The sequence below is a fragment of the Galeopterus variegatus genome, unplaced genomic scaffold (assembly GCF_000696425.1).
Source record: "Galeopterus variegatus unplaced genomic scaffold, G_variegatus-3.0.2 Scaffold2980, whole genome shotgun sequence".
Classification (NCBI taxonomy): Eukaryota; Metazoa; Chordata; class Mammalia; order Dermoptera; family Cynocephalidae; genus Galeopterus; species Galeopterus variegatus.
Window position 1 is genome coordinate 27173 of NW_007729091.1, and position 24830 is coordinate 52002.

At 36.2% G+C, this 24830-nt stretch overlaps 1 protein-coding gene across 1 annotated transcript in view; it reads left to right on the forward strand.

Annotated features, from left to right (window-relative positions):
• ANTXR2 (anthrax toxin receptor 2) overlaps window positions 1-24830 on the forward strand; it is a gene marked incomplete at its 5' end in the record, with an annotated part of 116333 nt that overhangs the window by 10399 nt on the left and 81104 nt on the right. Inside the window, 2 exons of the mRNA XM_008583621.1 lie at window positions 10284-10362; window positions 20408-20503. Of these exons, the coding sequence (XP_008581843.1) occupies window positions 10284-10362; window positions 20408-20503 (175 nt within the window). The remainder of the gene's footprint in view (window positions 1-10283; window positions 10363-20407; window positions 20504-24830) is intronic.

Below are 24830 nucleotides of genomic sequence, written 5' to 3' on the forward strand. Positions count from 1 at the left end.
GGTGTTGCACCCGCACCTCGCTCAGCCAGTGAGCGGCCGGTCTGTATGTGGGATCCGAGCCCTCAGCGGGAGCGCCGCTGCATTCCCAAGCGGCGCACTGTAGCAGTGCGCCACCGGGCCGGCCCTCACTTCAACACTTTTAATACTTGCTGCCCCCTCTGCTTGGAATGCTCTTCCTTCAAGGCTCACTCCCTCACTGTCTTCAAGTCTAGTTCAAGTGTTACCTTCTAGGTAAGCCCTTTTCTGATCACCCTATTTAATGAAGCAATCTTCTCCCTTCCTTGGGTTTGTAACTCCCTTTTCATGTTTTAATTTTTCTCTAAAGCACATATTTGTTTGTTATTGTGTGTCTCCTTCCTGCTAGTATAAATTTTATCTTGTTTCTTGCTGTATCCTTAGCTCCTAACACAGTGCCCAACACAAAGTAGATTCGCTAAGTGTTTGTTGGAAGAAAGTATTAATTTTTCCCAAATATTTTGGTTTACCAGTTAATAGAAAGAGCTAAATTGGTCATCCAATTGTCGGGGTCAGGGACCTATCTCAGGTAGGAGAAAAATGGTCAGAATCCTATGTTGGAGGGATATATCATTTAAAATAGCAGAAACCATCTTGGCTTTTAAATAATAACGACTAGTTAAGGAAGACAGCTCACTTTCTTCTTCAAAGCAGATATAAAATATAATATGCCTNTTTTCTCTAAAGCACATATTTGTTTGTTATTGTGTGTCTCCTTCCTGCTAGTATAAATTTTGTCTTGTTTCTTGTTGTATCCTTAGCTCCTAACACAGTGCCCAACACAGAGTAGATTCGCTGAGTGTTTGTTGGAAGAAAGTATTAATTTTTCCCAAATATTTTGGTTTACCAGTTAATAGAAAGAGCTAAATTGGTCATCCAATTGTCGGGGTCAGGGACCTATCTCAGGTAGGAGAAAAATGGTCAGAATCCTATGTTGGAGGGATATATCATTTAAAATAGCAGAAACCATCTTGGCTTTTAAATAATAACGACTAGTTAAGGAAGACAGCTCACTTTCTTCTTCAAAGCAGATATAAAATATAATATGCCTGTTCTATCCTAGGCACTGATTTTGTTTTCTCCAGAATTTGCCTTTGGCACAGTCTCCTTTTTAATAGAATACCATAGAGTCTGCTGATATTCGTTAATGATTTGTAGATAGGCTAAATACTTGTGAGATATAATTTTTTAAAAACCACACATAGCATAATAAATATTAGACATCAGATATTATCATTCATTTGTTTTTTTGATGTTAATGTTTCACCTACAAGCAAATTGAGAATGTTTTGGGATTGAGATCTGTCTAAAAGAATTACTTTTGCTTTTTTTTTTTTTTTTCGTATCAGTTACAGGATACCGTTGAGGCAGAGCTTTAAATTTTATTTGTTAATGTATTGGGTATTTGGAGACATCATTATTTGTTCTACTGTCTATGTTGCCAGTAATTTGGACCTTTCCTTTGCCTTGAATTTTCTTCAGATACTTTTGTAGGTGATAAGCTCTCTTATGAGATTGGATTAAAATCAACACAACTGAAACAGTTTAGCCTTGTAAGGTGACTGATATTTAATATGTTTGCCTAATTAGCTTTTGGCTAAGGATTCAAACCCATTAAGTAGCTAGTTAGTCTGTGTTTCAAATAAACACATCTGGCCCAACAATGAGTGAAGGTTTTTCCTGTGTGAGGGTGACAGATGTGGTGATGGTTCCCCCTGTTCTCTCACTTAAATAATTAACAACACGCTGGTGAAGTAACCCTAGACTGACAGCCTCAAAGCCAGATGCAGAGTCTCAGAGCTAGATCCATGGACATGTGCCTCATCTCATTAGCCTGCTCTATCAGTGCCTTTCTCATCTTTATGTTACTTCCTGAATTGCATTTTGTCTGAAGATTATTCTATTAAAAATTTAGGGCTTGTGGATTTTGTTTTAAAAGAAGGTTAACATGAATATGTTTACTTGGAGATGGGGACTAGGAATGTAGCAAAGTAGCTAGGACATACATAGATCTGCATTTGGAAATTGATGTTAGGGAGTAAACAATAGTTAAAGGTATTTGGGTAAATTCTCTCGAAGTATATCATTGTTGAGTGTTGTTGGAATGGATCTTTGAAGAACTTTCTTTGAGAGAGAACTATATTTATTAATTTCTTTATTTTATATAGATTTTTAGGCTAAGGTCAACAAATTCTTAGCATTTAAACAGAAAAGTAAGGGTTGAGTAGTGAGGTGGTTCTTTTCTATTTCTTTAACTGGACATAATTTACTTTAAAAATACCATATGATTAAACAAATTATCTTACCAAGAAAAATCTGTAGATTATTTGGGAGTTTATTTCTAACAGTGGTTAATTTGTACCAAAATATCTTCTTTAAGTTTGAATAGTTCTCCAAAGTTCTTTGATTCCTCCCAATTCCAGGGCAATACTCTCAGAGTTTAATGGGCAGGTATCACAAGTACTTGCAGTATGGGCTTATTCTCTGACCCTTGTTTTGTGAGACATCAACAATAGCACAGCTGCTCTGCAATAGTTGAGATCTCAAACCTGTAATTTGGCAAGAGGAACAGAACAAATTGGGTAAATATATATAAACACATTGTGAAGAAAGAAAAACAGAACAGAATGAACCAGATTCTTATTCTACAGCTTGTTTGATAGAGATGATTTAAGAAGGCATATGGTATAGTTAAATGTGCTTTCAAAAACATTGGACAGAATCTTCTGGCAAATATAAAATAAATATCTAAATCAGATGAAACTGATAGTATTAGTTCTCTTAAAAGGCAGTGCGGGAAGACACTTGACAGTGTTTTGAGTAAGAAGAGGTGGGATATTAGTGTATGTGGAAAATGTCAGGCATCTGATATCGAAGGATCACTGAGATGTACAGTGTGGCTGACTTGGAGTTTGAGCCTGATTTGGTAATAGAAGCTTTTTATTTTCCTCAACATTGTTATTTTTTAAATGTTAAACCTAATATACTTTGCCTGAAATAAAATTGATTAATCCCATTTCTCTTTTTTGGTTGAGTAAATTCTGCCTTTACCACAGCTTCTTTTTTTTTTTTTACAAAAACGTATGTATATATGTTATATATATGTATATCTATGCAACTCCTAATTCCTGTAAGTTAGTAGCAGGTGATACAACCACAACTTTATTTTTTCTTCTGTTTCTTGTGAGGAATGAGACCTAATTTTTTTTTAAATTATGGACATTAGTTTTATGTTTATTAGAATCTTGGTGAGATGGGTTAAGACTGAGGACCCTCTCTGCTTCTCTGTCTCTCTACCCCAGCCCCCCAAAATGGTGGAACACCGATCTTTTCCTTGAGATGTATTGTTTTCTGATTATATCTGTCAATGTGATAAATTCATCTAATCTGTATTGCGTCTCCATCCTAAGTATTATATAAAATGCTGAACAATGTCTTTTAAGAGGAACAATAATTAATTCAAGCACATGTAAGGGTGACCAACAAGATGCTTCCAAGAATGGAAATGCTAAATAGGAATACAATTTAAAATACTGAAGGAAAGTATGATTTAAGTGTGACACAGTAGCTCTCTTCAAACATTGGAAGATCTGTCATGTGAAAGACAGATTTGACTTATTGTTTTATTGCTCCAAAGAAAGGAGAAAGAGAGTAGCAGGTAAAGGGGAGTGCATTTCAGCTCAATGTTAGGAAGAGTTTAATTTTTAATTCTAAAAATTAGAATTGTTTAGTGAGTGTTTTGGTAAGTAAAGCATTTAAAGAGGGACAGCAATATAATGACGTAGAGGGTATTTTTTAAATATGTACTAAAATCCTCATATATCTCTTTCTAAATTTTATATCATCAAAGTTTTTATTATTACTAAGTCATTGGACATTTTTGGATGAAAGGCACTAAAAATTGGGTAATTATTGGCAAATGTCTTTTTAGTATTTTATTTAAATGCACAAAGCAATTAAAAAGGGATTATTTTTCATGTAATACTAAAATCATTTATAATACAACTTTAGGTGTGAAGTTCAGCACGTCTCTGAATATAGCTTTGTTTTTCTCCTGAATATAGCAATCTTTCTGACTGCAATTTTTGTTTTAGTTATATACACATATTGCTATATCCTAAAAAGAAATTATCTAATTCCAGAATCCTTTAACTACTTTGAAGAAAATATTCTCAGACAAGACATTAATTTCCATATATACTCATAACTAGAAGAGGAATCTTATAGACTATTCACAAATATAAAATCTTATTTTTCAACTTAAAATCTCTATTATGCATAAAGCTAACTTTTAAAAATCTGTGCAGAGTATTAAGTAGTAGCACTTGATTTCAAAATATCTTAAGTCACAATAATTTTAGTAACTTTTTGAGCAGTTTGCAGTTTAATTTTCAGTATGTGCAAATTGGAGGTAAATTATTTATTACTTCCAGCAAATATCTTTTACAATTTTATTTAATTTTTTCATCCTTTTTAATGGATCGTAAAGTGGCAATCTTTTATTGGATATGCATAAAATCAGAAGCAAATGAATATTCGCAAGTAGGTTATTGTGGATTGAAATATCAACCATATTTCATAGAGTATGAAATTTCTCAGGTCAGAGTAGCTCTAACATACGGCATGGAGCCATTCTCCTGTTTTGGAACAGGCATTCATCTTTAGATGTTAAATGAAAGTATTATGACTATTAGGACTTAACTGAATTTTATTTACGTAATTATATATCACAACACTATTTCATAGTTTCTTGTGTGGAATTAATTTAGGACATTTGAATTTAGTTTTACCAGTACTGAGTACCACTTGACATGAAAATACACTTCAAACAATCCCTTTGTTAAGTTGTTGAAGTTTTTTCTATCCTCTACTGTGAAAAAAATACTCTAAGGTTGGAGCAAAGAGTGGATTAAGATATTTGTAGAAATATTAAACAATGTAGAACCAATTATAAAAAAGGAAGTTGGAGTTATAGAAAAGGAGTTGATATTTCTCAGCCTTATCTTCTTTTATCTCCCTGCATTATCTGCACTATGGTTCACTCCTTCTGTCTCAGGAAAAGGTCTCCCTTGTCTTTCGTGGCTTCATATTCTCACCCGCCTGTTTCTACTTAGATGTCACTTCAGGCTCTTCTTCTTGCATTCTCTTAACTGTCAGTTTTCATCATGGCTGGATTCCTGACCTGTAGACCCATCTTCTCTAATGCTTCCTTTTCTTGCTGATGAGCTCCAAATCTCCAGGCAAGATCCTTTCCTTAGCTCTAAATCCACTATCCAAATGTCCGCTATCCAGTGTCTGCTGAGTCACTTGGATTTCCTATAGCAACTTTAAACTTGGAGGTCCCCATTTAAACTTACGTTCCTTTGTTTAGACTTGCTCCTGCTCCTGTGTTTCCTGTGCATGAATGCCCAACTACTTGTGGAAGACAGAGATGTTTAAGTCATCTTTATTCCTTTTTCTTCTCCTACATCCAACAAATATCCATGTCCTTTCTATTCTAACTCCTAATGTCTCTAAGTTTTCATTTTTACACTAAGCTCATTGCCACTATTTTAGTTCAGTTCTACTTTGATTCCTAACTGGTCTTTCTACTATAGATATTTATTCTTCAGTCCCATGCATTATACTGCATCAAGAGTGATATTTGTAAAACACAATTCTGGCCATATTCTACCAAGCTTAAAAGCTCTTAAGACTAACTCCAAATGTCTAAAGATGCCATCCTGGGTACTTCATGATCTTTCCCCTACTCCCCTTTTTCAGCCTAAAGCCATTTTTTCTTACTCTCATGCTCTGTGTTGCTGGAATGTTGAATGGCTTTTAGTTCCTTCACTGTCCATGCCTCTATTGCTTTTCAGCCTGTCAGAGTGCTCCATCTTCTTGGATTCTTTTTAATCTCTTTCCCTAACTCCTGATCATTCTTAGGATTCATCTTATGGGGGACTTCCTGTAGGAAATCTTTGTTGATGCCTCCATGCCAACGCTGAGTTGGTGTGTCTCCCACATGATCCTCTGGTATCCCTGTGCTTATACCTGTTTTACTTAATATCACACTCTACTATTATTCATGTGGCTTCCTTTCAGTTACATTGTAATTTGTTTTATTTGTTATTGCAGCCCTATTACCAAGCACAACCAGTTTGGCTGTGCTATTTTTACAATAGTTATTGTTGCTATTGTAGGCAATTAATAAATATTTGTTTAATTAACTAGTAATAGTATGAGTGAGTGATTGAATGAATTTTTTGGCAAACATTTATAAACCAATTTGGAGTATAGTTTTAGGCTTGAGGTTTAAGCACAAAGCTCAACATAGCTATAATGTTGGGTTTAATCAAGATAATGTTTTATAACAGGAAAGAAATAGCATTGAAAAATTTCTTTACACATTCCTTATAATGTTCTGCATGATGTTATATAGAAGGCATTTTTAAAACAATTTATCTCCCTATATTTTTATATGACAGTAAGTAGAATAGAAATTCTTTAAATTAAACAGAAAAATGTTATATAATTATTTCATTGCTTTTACATATTCTTCTGTATTATATATGTTGTTTTTTAAGCTTGGATCTAAAAGATTTATACAAAAGTACCCTGATATTCTGAATAATCTATTAGACAAATAGGTACTTTATGGAGTACCTACTGTGTTCCGGGCACTATACATGTTTTTTGCATATTATTTTATCAAGCTCTCCTCCCTAAAACAACTCTGAAATAGGTGCAATTCTCACTCATGTTACAGATTGAAGAATGCAAGATTAAGAGGGAGTGATGAGGGTTCAGACTCAGGACTCCAGGTTCCCCAACATATGGGCTGAATCTATATCCTTTTTCAATCTTATTTGATCCTTGGATCAAATAAATATGAACTTCCCCCTCACCTACCATTTATGTCTGGAATTAAGTAAATACAACATTGCTTTAACACATTTTTGCTATAATAAGTTATCTGTAACTGAGAGTATGAGTTCCACCGTCAGGAGTATACTAACCAGAAGTAGAACCTATGCAGGAATAAGAATGAACAATCCATTAGCAGCAATAATATAAAATATGACAAAACATTAAGCATGTGTATCAGAGGAGTCTCAGGGCAAAGAAAGGTTAAGGTATTGGGCTTGGGTTTGGTGGAGAGGTGGCTTTATCAATGTGCCAGCAAGGGAGCAGCATAGCTTCAGGCAAAGTCACCAGCTTCATGATAGTGCCAATATTTTACCAATAATTTCAAAAAATGTTTTTCTAAAGAAAAAACAAAATTTGAAAGCAGAAGTAATTGTGTTTTACATGTTTGCAATACTTCTGAAAAATTTTCCCAGAAAATTTCCCCTCCCAAATTTTCCCTGAAAACATACATATACATACATACATATATATATATATATTTACAAGTAAATATCTTGTTTTAGCATATAGTAAGTGCTATTCTATTTAACCATGAGAAACATGAATATAGTTTAAAACTGGAAGATTGATACCAAGCTCATGCCAATGAAAGAAATTTAAATATAACCTCCAAAAACATGTGAAGGATTAAGGTAGTATGGGATAAAAGTGAAAGCACTTTGACTACAGAGTCAGAAAGTTCCAATATTTGTGCAAGTTATCTTTTTAAACTTCAGTTTTCTCATTTGGAAAAAATTTGGAGAAACCTCAGAGTACTGCCGTGAGAATTAAGTGAGAAGATGAATTAATGTGTCTCGCTCATAGTAAGAAATCAATAAACGTCTGTAATTATTAGTACTGTTATTAATGGTGATGTTTTGATCATGCTACTACTACTCTCAGAACGGTGAATATTATATTGTTTCTATAAAGTCCATATATCAAAGGAGTCATCAAGTGGATTTTCACATCTTTGGAGACTTAACTCAGTTTTATTTGACACCAGCCACATTATTCTAGACCGAGATTTGGGGATAACACAGTTATTTTTGTTGGCTACAAGATCTCATCAGCATGCATTTCTACTCTAAGAACTCTGTTTTAACGTTATATCCTCTGTTCTTATTCCATTTTGGTAAGCATTAAAAGTTTTGAATGTTTCCTCTACTAATTAGAAAACTGGTTCTTTTCGGGTGAATTCTAAGTGTTAGACGATAAACAACTTCAGTCAGTATCTACTGACTAAAAGTTGAGTCAGTAAGATCACTTGCAAGAATTATATATTATTATGAATCAAAATAATCTTCCCCCAAATTAAAATCATGCCTACCATGTCTTATGACTCCTGTTACATGCCTTCAAGTAGAGGAATAAGGAACTAGGAAAGAGTATTTTTTTGATTCAATTATGCTTAGTCATTAAAAAAATCAAAACAAAACAAGGCACTCTGTTCTGCAGAATGAGCAATTAGGTTTAAGTTTTTTTTCTTAAATAGGCCACTTGTTATTCTGTGTTGGAATAGTTCAGAAGTTCAGTTAATTTCATGTAAACACTCAGAATTCTCATTTTTTTCTTGATTGAGCTAAGCTTTTTTAAAAAACAACATGTTTTGAAGTGAATATTTTAGCAGAAATATTTTTAATGTATTTCTGAATTTTGAATAGGAGTTTAGCTTGAACTTTGCTTTTCTAACCACCTTTTCTGGTGGCTCTATCCCTGTATGAATTCAAACTAAACATCACACTGAGAAAAGAAGCACATTATAGAGTTTCATTTCATCAAGCCTTTGCAATATGATGGAAAGAGTTCAAAATTAGTTAGAATCCTACCTTTACTACTGTGGACAAAGTAATTAGCACTCCTGGGCCTCCTGTACCCCATTTATAAAACTGTAAAGCTACTACTTACTTCAAGAGCTATCACGAGGATTAAATGAGATAACGCCCATAAACGCCTAGTCTAGGATACTACTGTGGACAAAGTAATTAGCACTCCTGGGCCTCCTGTACCCCATTTATAAAACTGTAAAACTACTACTTACTTCAAGAGCTATCACGAGGATTAAATGAGATAACGCCCATAAACGCCTAGTCTAGGATGGCATCTGGCACATAGCAAGACTAGATAGCATTTGTCATCATTCCTCTCTGGCATCATTCTTGTCAACTCTGCCAGTGGCTTAAGACTGCTTCTGTTTTATCCTGTCCATAACTTGTAGTGTTTGGCACTCAGTTAAAGACATAAAGAAGAAATCTTCTATATATAATAAAATTCTACTAATTAAGAGCAGTTAAGGCAAAGTTTCTGGCTATCATTTTTTGGAATTTAGGATATTTTATGAAAACTGAAGTTTGATGCTTTAAAAAGCAAAGTACTGTATAGAAACCATATTAACAAAATGTCACCTCCTAATCTCTGCTTTAATGAACGGATAACTTTGATTTGTTGGCATGCCAATTGCTACAGTATATGATAATATACTTTGTAAACTATTTGGAAAAGAGCTGTTTCCTTACATACTTTAAAACTTCCTTGTTGGGCCGGCCCGGTGGCGCACTGCTACAGTGTGCCGCTTGAGAGTGCGGCGGCGCTCCCGCCGAGGGTTCGGATCCCACATACAGAAAAAAAAAAAAAAACTTCCTTGTTATTTCTCTCCCTTGATACCTTCTTATAGATATTTTTTTTTAAAAAAAGTTATCAACTCCTGGCTAACTGATCCCAAATAATAAATTAGTAGAATCTGAGTTAATGAAATTTTATTATTATTTATTTTATAATCTGAAATCATATTTTCAAAATGAGAGCTGTGTTTTAATGATGATATTTCTTAGCATTATCCTCTCTTTTTTTTTTCCTTTGTCAGGATATTTTAGTATCCTGGGACCATCTACAACAGATGCCTATAAATAAATTTTTTTTCTACCTTTTTCCTTTACTTTCTCTCTTTCTCTTTCAATTTCACTTTCCCTATATTTCATCCTTGAATGGTTTATTCTAATTTTATATTCTTAAAAACAATAATCGTGATGATAATATTTAGAGACAGGGGAAAATAAGCTAATGGGATATAAGGATGTCCCCCCGTTGTAGGTTTTGGTGAAACTGAAACACTCTCAGCATCTTTCAAGAAATTTCTTAATATCCCAATTTATGTTAACATTTTTTAAAGGAACTATTTGATCACTTAAGGAGTTTGCTTCTGGCTAATGAATAAGGACTAGAATCAAAGAAGAAAGAAGCTGAAATAACTGATCAAAAGCTGTGACTCTTACTCTTTCAATATATTCTCTGGTTGGTTTTGAATTATATAAGGAAATAAAAATCTCCTACAATTTTCTAGTTTTTAATTTTTTAATTACTGTTTCTTCATTTTCTTTCAGAACTCTTGATGTTTCAGTGAGCTTTAATGGAGGAAAATCTGTCATCTCAAGCTCAATAATAATCACTGCCACAGAATGTGTAAGTAAAATGTTTATGTAAAGTTACCTTTTAAAAATAACCTTATCCAGAAACTGTGGAGTCTCAGAAGATAGAGACAATAACACTGAAGGTCATTACAAGGACGAATTTATATAGAATTTATTTTATGTTTTGTTGTTTAGCCTCCTTTTAAAGGAATTTTAAGAGAGTATACATTTGATTTTGATATTTATAAAATTCAAAAGTCATATTTAAAATCAAAGTAAGGTGAGAAAATAATGTCCAAATGAAGCATTTTTTTCTTAAAACATTAAATATGAAAATGATGTTTTTCTGTTATGAAGTGTAGATTTTAGCATCTAAGACATTCATCATGTTTTGAAATCATTAGTGCATGTTAATTTTGCCCATCGTAAATGTTGGTGCTTTCTACTATGAATAAGAAGTTTGATTTTACTGATGGCCAGTTAGTTCAGTTGGTTAAGCATGGTGCTGATAATACCAAGGTCCGGGGTCCAATCTCTGTACCAGCCAGCCCCACACACACAAAAAAAATTGATTTTGATAGCTTGATAATATCTCAGTTTGAAACTACATTGAAACTGCATTTCAGTTGGGATTATTGACTTGAATTGCCTAAAATTCAGTATTTCTAAATGTAAACTCCATTTATGAGACAGTTTTTTTCTTATAGTCAATTTTGTAGATTTATAGAAGCTTTGATATTAGATTGTTGAACATGAAAACATGAAGTGCTAAGAGGAACTGACCACATGGCTGTTATTTTTAAGGGTACTTCAAAGAGTTTGTGGAAAAATAGAATTAAATGATAATATGAATCTTTCCATGAACTTTTGGAAGACCCCTTCTATTTCCTTTGTAAAAAATATATAAATAAAAGAAAAAGGAAATTTTTCTGCCTTCCAAAAGAACCAGAATCCCAAACCTAAACATTTCTCACATCTTCTGTTTCATGGTTTAATATATTGGTCTGTTAATTCAGGTGACATCTTTCCTAGAGAAAAAAAAACAAAACAATTAAATGTTATCTATATAGAGGTAGTTGTGTTTCTCACTGTGAGACAGTGTTGCAGGGAAAAGGAACATACATATGGAACACTGGGTTACTTTTGAACTCTCTAGATAACTGATCTCTATCAAAGGAGGGTACTTCAAAAAGTTCATGGAGAAATGAAATTAAAGGATAGTATGAATCTTTCTATGAATTTTTCGAAGACCCCTCATACCTGCTTCTATTTTGAGAATAGCTAAGTTGTTTTTTTTTTTAATCTCTAATGCATGTGGCAATTTGCAGGTTTTGTAAATGTTGCAACTTGTAGGTTTTCTGGACTCTCAGGATGTGGTTGAGGTTACAAATATTTGTGGTATGTAGTTTTTCAGTGTTCGGCTCACTGAAATAGCATTCTTGTTCCATTTTTCTTCCTATTCTGCACCTCCAGCTGTCTTTTTCCTCCTAGGATACAGGTCTTTGTTCCTATCCTATAACTGTGCACCATTTACATATACAGGGATGCTGAGGTTAAATGGCTCATCTTGAATCTATGGGTGTGTGCTTTTAGGAAATCTTCCTAGGTCTTCTTAGTTTTCAGGAGAGGGTAATGTGACTCGAGGTGGTTTCAGAAAATGTGAGTAAGGTGGTTTCAGAAAAAGGAACATTGGCTGTGTCAGAGATGGGGAGAGAGTGATGGGGCAAGTCGTAATACTAAATAAGGGGTCAAGGCAATTCTCACTGAGAAGATGAGTGATGAGCAAAGACTTGAGGAAGGTGAGGGAGTGAGCCTGGAAGACCATTGGAGGGAACAGTGTTCCACACAGAGAGCAGCTATAACAAAACCTGAGGTGGGACTGTATCTGACAAGTTGAACAAAGAGCAAGGCAGCCAGTGTGCTTGAGTGAAGGTAGTCAGGGGAGAGTAGGAGTCTCAAGATGAGAGGAGAGAGTGGCAGGAGTTAGGCAGATCATGTAGAGCTGTGTAAGGCATTGTAAAGACTCTAGCTTTTCTTCTGAATGAAATGCGGAGGACCCAGAAAGTGACATGTTTTGACATAATGTTTTAAAACAATCATTTTGGCTGCTGTGTGAAAATAGACTTTGTGGGTGGGGGCAAAAGTGGAAACACTGAGACCAATTTTGTGGCTATTTCTGTAATCCAGGAGAAGGGAACGGTGGCCTCACCGGGGTGATGGCAGTGCAGATGGTGAGAAGTGGTTGAATTGTGATATATTTTAAAGGTTGAGCCCATGAGGTGACTATACGGATTAGATTTGGGGTATGAGAGAAATAAAGAAAATTAAGAATAGTTTCAAGCTTTTTCACCTGAGCAATTAGAAGAATGAATTGTCATGAGGTAGAGCAGTTTCTGGAAGAAGATGAGGAGCTCCGTTTTGATGATGTTGAGTGAGAGATGTCTATTAAACATCTCAGTGGAAATGTCAGAGAGGCCCCTGAATACACAAGTCTGGAGTTCTAGAGAGAGGTCTGGATTGGAGGTACAAACCTGGGAGTTGTTGAGGAATGGATGAAATGAAATAGGCTGCAAAATCCCACGTAGTATTAACTGGAAGAAAAGTGGCTTTCAGGAGGTTAGAGCAAGACGGGAAGGAGTACCAGAGAAAGGATTTATGTTTATGGAGGAACCAAGACCAATGGGCCTTGAAGGGAGAGCAGGACTTACACACAGAGAGAGGAGGGAAAAGCATATTACAGAGAAAGAGCAGAGAGGGGATTCTTCAAATTGAGAGTGGATATATTTGGTTGGAGTGGAAATAAAAGTGGAAGTCCATCTTCAAATAGAATATTTAGACCAGATTATCAGTAACCCCAAAAAACAGATCGCGTTTAGAGTTCACCCTACAGGCCTGTGGTTCCCAAACTCTGCTACACAGAGTTGTCAGTGTTGAAAAGAAAAAAAAGGAAAGAAAATTGATTCATTTTTTCATGATGTTAGATTTATTCAACTTTAAAGAAATTTTTTATTTGAAATTGTTCTTCTGCCATTTTAATTTTAAAATAAACTTTGATTGGGGAAACATCACTGTAGTAATTTGTCAGGACCAATTTCTCCTTCCCTTCCTTCCTTTTTAAAGGGCTTTGGGTATGAATGTGATGGTGCAGCATAGTGTTTGGGGAAGATTAAATTAGTGGTGCCATGTATGAGAATTAGTACAAGGAAAGAAAAACAAGGCACAGAAGAAGCTTTCAGGATATTAAGAGACAAATTCTAGAATTTAGGCATAAAACTTTAGGTTCTGAATTGACTGATGGTGGTAGAATCAGTACTAGAAATGGTATCAGAAATTGTATTAATGATGAAATGTATATTATAAAGTGACTTACTGATTTTGGAGGGAATGATTGATTCCGAAAATTGAATCTCACAGTCTGAAAGAATGATGCTACCATTGGAAACATCTAAAGATAGAGCTAAATCTAGAGATGAAATGAATTTTCATTGTTGATGTAGGGCCTAAGAGAAGACATCCCTTCAACCTCCTGAAGGTTCTCTGAAAAATCACTTAAAAAACACAGATTAATATGAAAAAAAAGGCATAGCAAATTTTATTGTATCACAGTTGGGCATGACACAGGAGCCATCAGAATGAAGACCCAAAGTTATAGGGAAAACTGTTCACATATATGCTTAGGTTCTGTGAAGCAGGCATAGCTGCATAGAAATGTGATTGGACAAGAAAAGCATGTCTAATGCTAACAGACTGAGTGGGGAAACCCAGCAAGGCTTGTCCAGATTCTTCTTGGCTTCTCTGTGCAGCATTCATTCCTCCAGGGTATGGGGCAGGACCCTTTCTGGAATAGGCATCTTATGACCTATAGTCAGACAAAGTAGGTCAGAGAATTCCTTTATGGCCACCTCCATGACACAGAGGCAGGGGGAAAGATTAGAGTATATCTATGTCCTGCCTTGGGGAAGAGAGATTCCAAGTTTCTGTGGCTTGTCTCAGGGGAGAATGAGAATGAGAATGAGACAGGACAGAAGGAGAAGGACAGAGAAAACATTGCTTTTGCGGCTTCTTCTGAGGCCTTTGCTTTGGGGTATCATTTTCTGGATCGCAACATAGATGTGCTGAGTGAGTGAGGTTGGCAATGTCAGATGGGTAATTGTAGATATAACTTCAGGTCTCAGAGAGAGATGAGGGCTGGAGAGAAAAATTTAAAGTTTCACTTCTGTTGAAATTGTAGGAAAGGTAAAGAAGATTGGAGAATTGAGGGTTAATGGCATTTTGAACTGGGGGGAATACATAGGGTCAAAGAACAATTGCATTGGATAAAATTAAACAGGCAAGGAAGACAAGACTATTGCAAGAGGGGAGAGAGATTGAATTCATCTCTTCTGGAACAAAGGGCTGGAGAATTAGGACTTGTGGTAGGGGGAATTGGAGGCCATCTGTATCTGCTAATTGGCCTTACCTAAAGGAAAAGTAAACTTTCTTCCACCTTCCTGACAGGAGGTGATTCTCAAACTTGGAGCAGGGTGCCCACTGAAGTTAGACTTCTACCGTTCTGCAGAGACTGTGAGATAAGGGTGCTGTTTTTTTGATGATTACATTTCAAAGGATGGCTCTGAGGTCCTTGAGAAAGACATTCCTCCAGGGTCTGTAAAATTGGCAAGATGCTTTTAAAAAGATGTCTATACCTTTCAAAGGGCAGAGAAAGATTTTGCAATTACAAGTTTTCTAAAGTAGATTCTTCAAAACAAGGGAGATCTGAGACCCACAGATCTCTTTTGATTTGATAAGTTTAAAGTCACTTTAAACCTGATTTGATTAAAGTTTAATGTTTAATCAAGCTGAGGAGAAAGGTAATAGGCTAAGTGAAAAACTGAGTAAGAGAAGGCACAGCTCAAGACATGGAATACCCAGGATTTACCAAATAAGGAAGACAAGAGAAGATAGAGTTCCAATGTGAAGAGAAGGCAGTGGTAGCCTGGGAGAGGTCAAGGACAATGAGGGCTGAGAGGAGGTCTGAGCGGTCACCAGTGACCTACCTGTCCTTAGCTCAGGTCGATGATTTGAAACCTTCTCCTCTGTGTGACCCTTATCATTCCATTAATTATTACAGGTTAAAATGTACTGTAATTCACTTTATTATATTGATAATAACCATAGGAAGATTATTTTTTTCTCATTAGATTTAATTTTTTTGTATATAACTTCAAATGTCTCTGACATGTGGTAGTAATATTTCCATTTTATAGATATAAAATGTGATACCTGAGCAGAGGAGAGATTTGTACATTAAATCTCTACTCAAAAGAGAAGAGATATTATGATAAATACCTGGGTCCTGGACTTAAGTGCTATTCAGTCGTTCAGGCATGTTCAGATATGGTGATTAGGTGAAAGGCAAAGTCCCTCGGTGTGTTCCAAGAGCATCCATGGCTCAGTCCTGTCAAGGCACTTAGGGCACTGAACTGTAATTTTCTATTTTCTTCTGGGCCTTTCTCACCAGCCTGGAGACACTGTAGGCTGGGCCTATGTCTTGCTCCCCTCCCACGGCTGCTCCTTACACAGGGCAGCTGCTCCAAAGTTATTTGCTAAATGAATAAATGAAAGTAGTTGTGTATCTAGTTTAAAAGTGGGGAAACTAAGGTTTAGATTTAAGAGATTTAAGATTAGAGTCTGAGGAGGGTTTGTATTTAGGCAGTTGTTTCTCCTCATCTCTTCTCAGAAGAGCTCTTAAATGTATCTCCACTTAAATATAGTGAAATGAAATCACTGCTCTTCTTCTAACCCTTTTGGAATAATAATACCAAGAACCTGTTTTCTGAGCATGTGTTAAGTACCAGACACTGAGCTTAGCACTATTATACATGTGCTAAGCACTTTATGACTTCATTTAACACTCACAACCTAAGATGAGGTGTTACTATTATGTTCATTTCACAGATGAGAAAACTGAGGAACAGAGAGCCGCCTCCAATTTTCAGTGCTCATTTATGCAAACATTAGAAGGTGCTTCTACTAGGGGAATGCAGCCTTTAAAGGACTGCATGCCTTGATGAGCAGAACAAAGGCTGACTTCAGTCCACATTGTTCCTGGTGAAGGGGTTACTTGGAGCTTGGAGGCTCTGAAAGGTTAAATTACTTGCCCAGTTTCACAATCTAGTAAATGCCAGATTGGAGAATAGATCCCACTTGTCTTCCCTCCAGACTGAACACTTGTACAGTCTGCCATTTTTAGCCAGATCCTAAATTGATTTATATAGAATAGAGGTTGGCAAATGTTTTCTGTAAAAGGCCAGATAGTAAACACTTAAAGGCGTTGTCAGTACCACTCAACCCCACCATCGTAGTGCAAAAGAAGCTTTAGACACTATGTAAACAAATGGCTGTGGCTGTGTTCAATAAAACTGTATACACTGAAATTTGAATTTCATGTAACATATTCTTTTGATTTTTTCTTTTCAGCTATGTAATTATGTAAAAAAAAATTCTTAGCTCATGGGGGTCTTACAAAATAGATGGGCTGGATTTGGTCCTTGGGCCATAGTTTATTAGTTTATTAATTCCTGATACAGAGTATTCCAAAAGAATCCTGTAAATGAGATCATCACATATTCCATGACTACCTTTTCTTCCCCTAACAATAAATTCATGGAAACAAAATCATGTAAACCCATTTCCCCTTTCTTTTCTGTGCCTGTTTTATTCTAATGTGGTTGCCATGATTAATTACTTTCTAGATAGATTACAACATGCTACTCAGGCACCTTTGAAACTTTTGAGTGATTCCTCTTTCTAATAGTTACTTTGTATGTATAGTAGTGACCCTGATTTTATCCTTCTATAGTTTTCTTAGCTAGAATTTCAGCCATACTTGGCAAAGTTTTTGGTTGTTTTTTATGAAGAAAAGGAAATTTGGTACAGATAAAGTTTAAAAAGTTAATGTATCTAGGATGACTAGACAATATGTTCCTTCTACCCTAACATCAAGTTTGAGGTTCTGGTAGGTCCCCAGTTAACCCTTAAAAGAATTTTGGCTTCATAGCCTTGACTGACATCTGGGTGTTGAGGCTCAGACCAGACTCCTCAGTTAACTCACACCCAAGTCTTTGTAGACATCTTAAAATGCTGCTTGTTCAGAACTGTCATTTGGAAGAATGGATACAACAAATGGTCAATTGAAAGGTCATCTACCAAATGGCCATTAATCTAACAAATAGCCAATTCTCTCTATAATAATTACAGTTTTTCAGAAATTTGTGTTTGATTTCTTTTCTTCAGCCTCTTCAGGTGTCACTCAGTCCCCTCAAACTCTATGCTCCACCCACAGTGGTCTTTCTCTTACTCTTGCAAGAAGCCACTAATTCTGCCACCCCCTAACCCCTGCCCCAGCCTTTTTATACTTCCTCAGGGAGGTACTCTAAGAACCCCAGATTAGTTTATTTTCCACTTTTGCATGTTTCTGTTGTACTCTTCTTCCACACTCCTCTCACTTATAATTATTCAAGGCTTGTATCTCTAAATAGTGGGCTTTATGAACCTGAGGTCTTTTTAAAGAGAGGCATGCCTAAGTAAAAGTGAGAAGCCTCTAGCTTCTGACCATAACAAAAATCATTGCATGTTTCTGTTGTACTCTTCTTCCACACTCCTCTCACTTATAATTATTCAAGGCTTGTCTCTCTAAATCGTGGGCTTTATGAACCTGAGGTCTTTTTAAAGAGAGGCGTGCCTAAGTAAAAGTGAGAAGCCTCTAGCTTCTGACCATAACAAAAATCGATGTGTAATCATTTCTAGTTTCATACTCTTCTGACTCTTAGTCTGCAACTTGCAGCATGGTATCTTATCACAGGACTGAAGTCTGTGTGTTTGACCTTTCCTTAATTTGTTTATAAAGTTATGTGAACAATAAAATGATTTCCCTTTCATCACTGATGTCTTCCATGCTCTGATAATGGCTTGGGCAATCAAAATAAAAGAAGTGGGAAAGCCTGAATTTGTAACCAGTTAACTGAGCTAATGTCTGTGATTGGTGCATCCAGAAGCTATGTCTCATTCATACATGAAAAGGTTGGGTTGCATTAAATTCTTTGCTTCCTCTTACCTTTTTCTCCATCATGTTTTGCTTAAATATGATAAAGGGTTAGGTCTTTAAGAAGTACATATTTTAGTTTTAATTTTTTTGAGACAAATCTTTAGAATCAGTTGAGGTAATGAATGATATTGTCATAATAAATGTGTATTTGCATCTAGAGGTGCATAGTGTTTTATCAATGCTACTAATAGATGCATTTTTTATGGGGAAATGAAGAATTCTGAGTACCTATCAGGGCCAGCCCATCTACTTTATATTCTGTCAGCATGATTTTCTCAATTTCCTGTTCATGACACATGTGTAGGAGGAACAAACTAACCACTAAATTTTTATCCAATTCCTTATTTCTGAACAAAGGGTATGAATTCTAAGAAAAGGGGAACCATATGTTCATAGCACCCTCTGAAAGTTGTATAGCACAACTCAATAGTCAGCCATCCCCAGGAGAGCTATGGCTGGGTCTCATGTGGGAAAAGCTGGTGGGTATGCTGTATTAATTCTGTACATAGATAGTCACGGACTAGGGCTATCTTTCTAAGACCTTGTATCAGAAGGTCAGATCAAGAATTTGTACATTTTTCAACATTTCTCCCACAGGAGACACAGTTTTCCGTGTACTTCTATGACATTCTTTTCCTGTTATGTTCCTATTTGCCTAGATTTTAGAGCTGAATGTAAATAAGCATGTGAAAGTAACATGATTTGTTCATGAATACTTAGAATTCTGTGTAGAAAGATGCACTTTGGGTGTTTTCCTAAGTAGCCTGATGTATGCTCTAAATTGTTTTCTTTGGCTTTAAGAACAGAGCACTTAGACATTTGCCTGGAATTTTCTATTTCTCTCTCTCTCTCTCTCACCTTCTCCTTATTTTTCTTCCCTGAATTTTTTCCCTTTCAAAAACAAAACAAAATACCAAACAAAACATTATTACTAGGGATCCCAGAGACTGGGGGTTTGGGAGAGACGTCTTGTCCCCTTGAAAACTATCTCTACACTAAAAGTTCAGAGTATCTTTGCATCTGTGTCTTTTGCAGTACTATTTTTTGGAGTTCATATTCTCAGTAAATAGTTTTTAAATGCCATGCTTGGGAGTATGAAGTGGCTAGTAGGTTGGATATAGCCCCTGACTTCCTAGAGCTCATAATGAATCATGGCAGAAAAGAGATATTAAACAAATAATCACAAAACTCATAATTAACTAACTGTATTGTGATCAGTGCTAAAGATTAAAGGATAGCTGTAAACTCATAATGAACTATGAGTTGTAGAGTCAGGAGGGGCATTTTCTAGCCAGAGGGTCCAAGGAAGTGACTTGATCTGAGCCCTAGAAAATGAATATGTTGTTGTTAGATGAAGGGGGTTAAAGGCAGAGTCCCAAGCAGGTGCATTAATGCTGGAGGAGCTCAGCAGTTAGGAAGTGAAAGAACAGCAGTTGGTTCTTATGGGGATTGTACTTGAGCTGATGAGAGATCATCTGATAAATGAATGCATGAGACTGCATTCTTGCATTGATGTGTGTATACCATTTGTCAACCAGACCGTTTTTTGTTGGTTTGTCATCCACTTGGTGATTTGTTATATTCATCTTGTATTATCATTTAAATATATAAAGTAAGTACTGTTTCATCATCAAAAAGACTGGGAGGATTCTGCCTAAATTTTGCCTGGAGGTAATCATGCTTGGAACCAAAACAATCCTTACCCAGACACAAAAGATAGGGACTATTTGTCTAACCCCAAATAGTGATTTTTTTTCTACATTCCCACAAGACTGAAAACAATCTTCAGCACTTTGAAAGATTTTGTATTTATTATTGCCTGTCTTAACACCACATTATTAGATAAAATATATATGAATTTATAGAATTTAAAGTAATATAGCAGAAATCTGGTTTGATGTTATTATGCTTTCTATGTTATTTTGTGGTGTTTTCTTTAAAAATATATGCATTTGGGGTTTGACCCTAAGCTTTGCTGACTGCTTTACTTTTTGTGTTTTGCCTGCTTTAGTCTAATGGGATTGCAGCCATCATTGTTATTTTGGTGTTACTGCTCCTCTTGGGCCTCGGTTTGATGTGGTGGTTTTGGCCTCTTTGCTGCAAAGTGGTGAGTAAGAAAATTTGCAACTCTACCCCTTTTTTAAAAAATCAGTCAGATGTAAAAGCCTGAAATATGAATGAATGCTGTGTTGTTCAACAATAGCAAATATTCAATGAGCAATTTGAATTTTAACCTTTTTTACCATTACAATGAACTCTAGAAAACATGCATGTCAATAAATCTTTATTATACTTCATCTAAACAACACTTCAAAATCAGGTTTGTGGGAAGAAGGGGAGAAAAAATAGGGGAAGTAGTTAAAATAAAGGGTGTTTCGACTCAACTGCAAGGGGAATTCAAATCAATTGAATGATGTTTTCTGTTGGATTCACTGAGAGAAGTTGATAATCTGTCAAGGCTTTTTATTTTTAAGTGCTTATTGAATCTTTTATTTCCTCTTTGAAGGATCTATTATCTCAGGATTTTCTGTGTTTGCTTCTGAAAAACTTTTTAGAAATAAGTCATGTGCAATTGTTAGGATTCTGTTAGCCTCTTTTGGAGTAACGACAGGTGGTTTCATTTTGTGTCAGATTTCATGTTTGTGTAAAGCCTGTGAAAAAATATGTGTGTGTGTGTTCTCTATTGCGGCTGTAACAAATTTCCACACACTTTGTAGCTTAAAGCAACACAAATCTATCATCTAACAGTTGTGTAATCACAGCTCCAACATGGATCTCACTAGGTTTACCTGGGCTAAAAGGTGGTGTCAGCAGCGCTACATTCCTTTCTGGAGGCTCTAGAGGAGAATCCATCCTTTGCCTTTTCCAGCTTCGAGAGGCAGCCACATTCTTTGCCTAATGGCGCCCTTCTTCGTCTTCAAAGTCAGTAGTGTTTCATCTCTCTGATCGTTGTTCTCTAGTAACACCTCCCTTTCACTCTGAACCCAGCTTGGAAGGATCCTTCAGTTTTAAGGAAGCATATGATTAACTGGGACCTACCTGGGTAATCCAGGATAATCTCCCATCTCAAGGTCCTTAACTTTAATCATATCTGCAAAGTCCCTTTTGCCATGTAAAGTAACATATTCACAGTACCAAGGAATTAAGTTATGGCTATCTTTGTGGGGGCATTATTCTGCTCACTACAGGGTGAAATGTTGAGTAATAGATATCAGCACATTTCAAGCAATCCAATTTAGAGTGTTCAGGGTTCATAGAAAAGATGAAGCAACCCTCTTTCAAAGTATGCCTACTACTTATTTTGAGAGTATTCCTGTTATTATAAACACATTATATACACCTTTAAATCCTGTAGATTACAGTAGTGTCTTACATATTACAAGACTGCCTCCCCCCACTGCCCCACCTTTGCTGACTGATTTCAGCTTCCTTGCAATTTCAGGCAGTGCTTTGTATTAGCTCTGCATTTATCATTCATTGTACCTCAGTCTGCTTTCATGAGGCAACTTTACAATCTTTTATCTCAGAGCAGTTGGCCCATGGAGGAGGCATAGAATTAACTCCTACAACAGCAGAGACAAGAAGCATCCTGTCTTTTTGCCGAACTAATCAGTTTCCTGCCATAGCAATTTATGCTCAAACAGTTTCCTGTTGTAATCTTGATTAATCTAGATATATGGCTATTTTAGGGTGGCTAGCATTCTTGAATCCTGAATTAAAAAGCAAAAGGTTCCCTAATATGATTTGTGCTCCTTGGCTTTTTAATTTAAACATTTCAATTGTGGATTTCATTCCTTCATTACTTTGTAATTTCCTTTAGTAATGACCATAGGGCTGAAAAGTGTCAAAGTATGATTTCTTTTTTTAAAGACACATGCAAAACTGAAATGGGTTTCTTTGGGAGGTTACTAGATGTGCTCAAATACAGGTTTTGACCATCATTTTCAACATTATAAAAGAGACCCAGTCATCAGGTGATGAGACTAGAGCCATTCCAATCCTGTGACTCTGCAGATTGTTAATCATTGTTATCTTTATGAAAGGCATAGAGGGGCCCTTTAATGGTGTAACGTCAGATGTCAGGAAGGCTATCTATCCCTAAAAACATCATGAATTCTTATTAATTTTTGACACATGTAATAGAGAATTGCCTTTATTTTGCATTTAGAAATATAAGTTAAAAAGCAGCTAGCCCTGAGTATAAACTTACACAGTGTATTTATACCTAGGTGTAAATGAATCATACCAAATGTTTTCTAAAACAGGTTCAAAGCAGGAAGAGGGTCGAGGAAAAATTCTTTATTCAGCCCTTGGCAAATATTTATTGATCACCTAGAAGGTTCCCATACTGTGCTAGGAACTGGGGATAAAAAAAATGCCTGTGATATGATATGGAAATGCACATTTCAACAGGGAAACACAGAAATGTTGGCAAATAAGTGTAAATGGAAGTGCACGAATGCCCCAACATGTGTGAAGAACAGTAGGAACATAAAAGAGGAAGGATTTGCCAGAGACTAAAAGGAGTGCTTCAGAAAAATTGGACTGAGTTGATGGCCCCAAACTGAGTTTTTTGTTTGTTTGTTTGGTTGGTTGGTTTTTTTTGACCAGTAAGGGGATCACAACCCTTGGCTTGGTGTTGCCCGCACCATGCTCAGCCAGTGAGCGCACTGGCCAGCCCTATATTGGATCCTAACCCGCAGCCTCGGCACTATCAGCGCTGCACTCTCCCAAGTGAGCCACGGGGCCAGCCCCAAACTGAGTTTTAATGATGAATAAGATATTGACAGTTGATGAGGGACATTTTAGATAAAGAGTGTGTGGAATTATGATTTATTCTGGCATACTCTGGGTGGATGTGCTAGGCTAAGACCTGGTGTGCCAGGGAAGAGAGTGGTGAAAGATAGTTTGGGTTTCTGCAAGAACCCCATTACAGAGGGCCTCCTGTATCTTGTAAGAAGTCTGAACTCATCCTAGGGATGAGGAGAAGCCACTGGAGAGATCTGATCAGTATAATTATCTGAAAGAAGCTTACCTGGTGAGAGTTAATTAAGACTATATGCAACAGAGTTCCATCACCATTAAAATGGAAAGCCAGTAACAGATAGTGCACCTTAGATATGGCTGGAGCAAAGTATTTCTAACAAAGTGTAGATAGTTGGAGTCTTAAGCTGGAAGCTAAGTGGGCTAGAGAAAAATGAGGTGACGTGAAAAGCAGAGGCAAAAGAGACCACAGCCTTGTGAAAAAGGATCGTGATTATTTCAGAAAGAGTTATAGTACAATTGCAGAGTATTTATTTTATTTTTTTCCTTTCAGACAATATATCTGTGCAGTTCTTTAGCTAATTAAATAATTATTAGCAGTATTAGATTATTAGGGATAAATTTGTGATAAACTTTGTCTATCAGTAATATAAATTTTTAATGGAAAATGAAGTGTATTTATTTCAGCTTGGTGTTGTACAAATTTCTTTTTGTTTCAATGTGTTTTAAGGACTAGCTGCAAATATTTAAATCCAATCTTTCAACTGAAACATGACTACAAAGCTTAAGATATCTGTTCTCAGGCACATTTAGATTGTGTCAGCTGTCTACCCCTGTGGGGATTTTATGCTCAGGAGCTCTTATCATGACAGAGATCCTGGGAAAAAGCCCTGAACAGAGGCCTCAATTCAATCATTTCATATTTTATGAAATTATTAAAATATGAAATATTGAGATGTATTTTATGAGATAATTGAATCACTCATTGCTCAGAGATTAAAATTTCAGAGATTTAATCTAACCACTCAGTGATGACAATGTTACTTATATTTTAGACAGTGATTCTTAGGTTCCCCCCCACCCCCACACCCCACCCCCACTTTAAGTAATGGGAAGGCTCTCAGAGCAGTGGCTGCCAGGTTTCCAGTAGTGGTGATACTTCCTGAGAGGAAGGGTTGGGCAGAGTGAGACATCTCTAGAGGTCAGTGCAGTTTGGAAAAGCCCCCTATGTTAAACTGAATAAAGGTTCCTAAAGATGTCTAGGTCTTAATCCCTGGAACCTATGAATGTTACCTGATGTGGCAAAACAGACTTTGTAGATGTGACTAAATTAAGGGTCTTGAGATGGGGAGATTATCCAGGATGATCTAAGTGGGCCCTAAATGCAATCACAAGTCTTATAAGAAGGAGACAGAGGAAGATTAAACTACAGAAGGGGAGAAGACAGTGTGACCTTGAAGGCAGATATCAGAGTGATGCAGCTGCAAGCCAAGGAATGCAGGCAGCCACCAGAGGCTGGAAGAGACAAGGAACAGATTCACTCCTGGAACCTGCAGAAGGAACCAGCTCTGCCAACACCTGAATTTTTAACCTGTAAAACTCAGTTCAGACTCCTGACCTCTAGAACTGTAGGAAAATAAATTTCTGTTGTTTTAATCCATTACATTTGT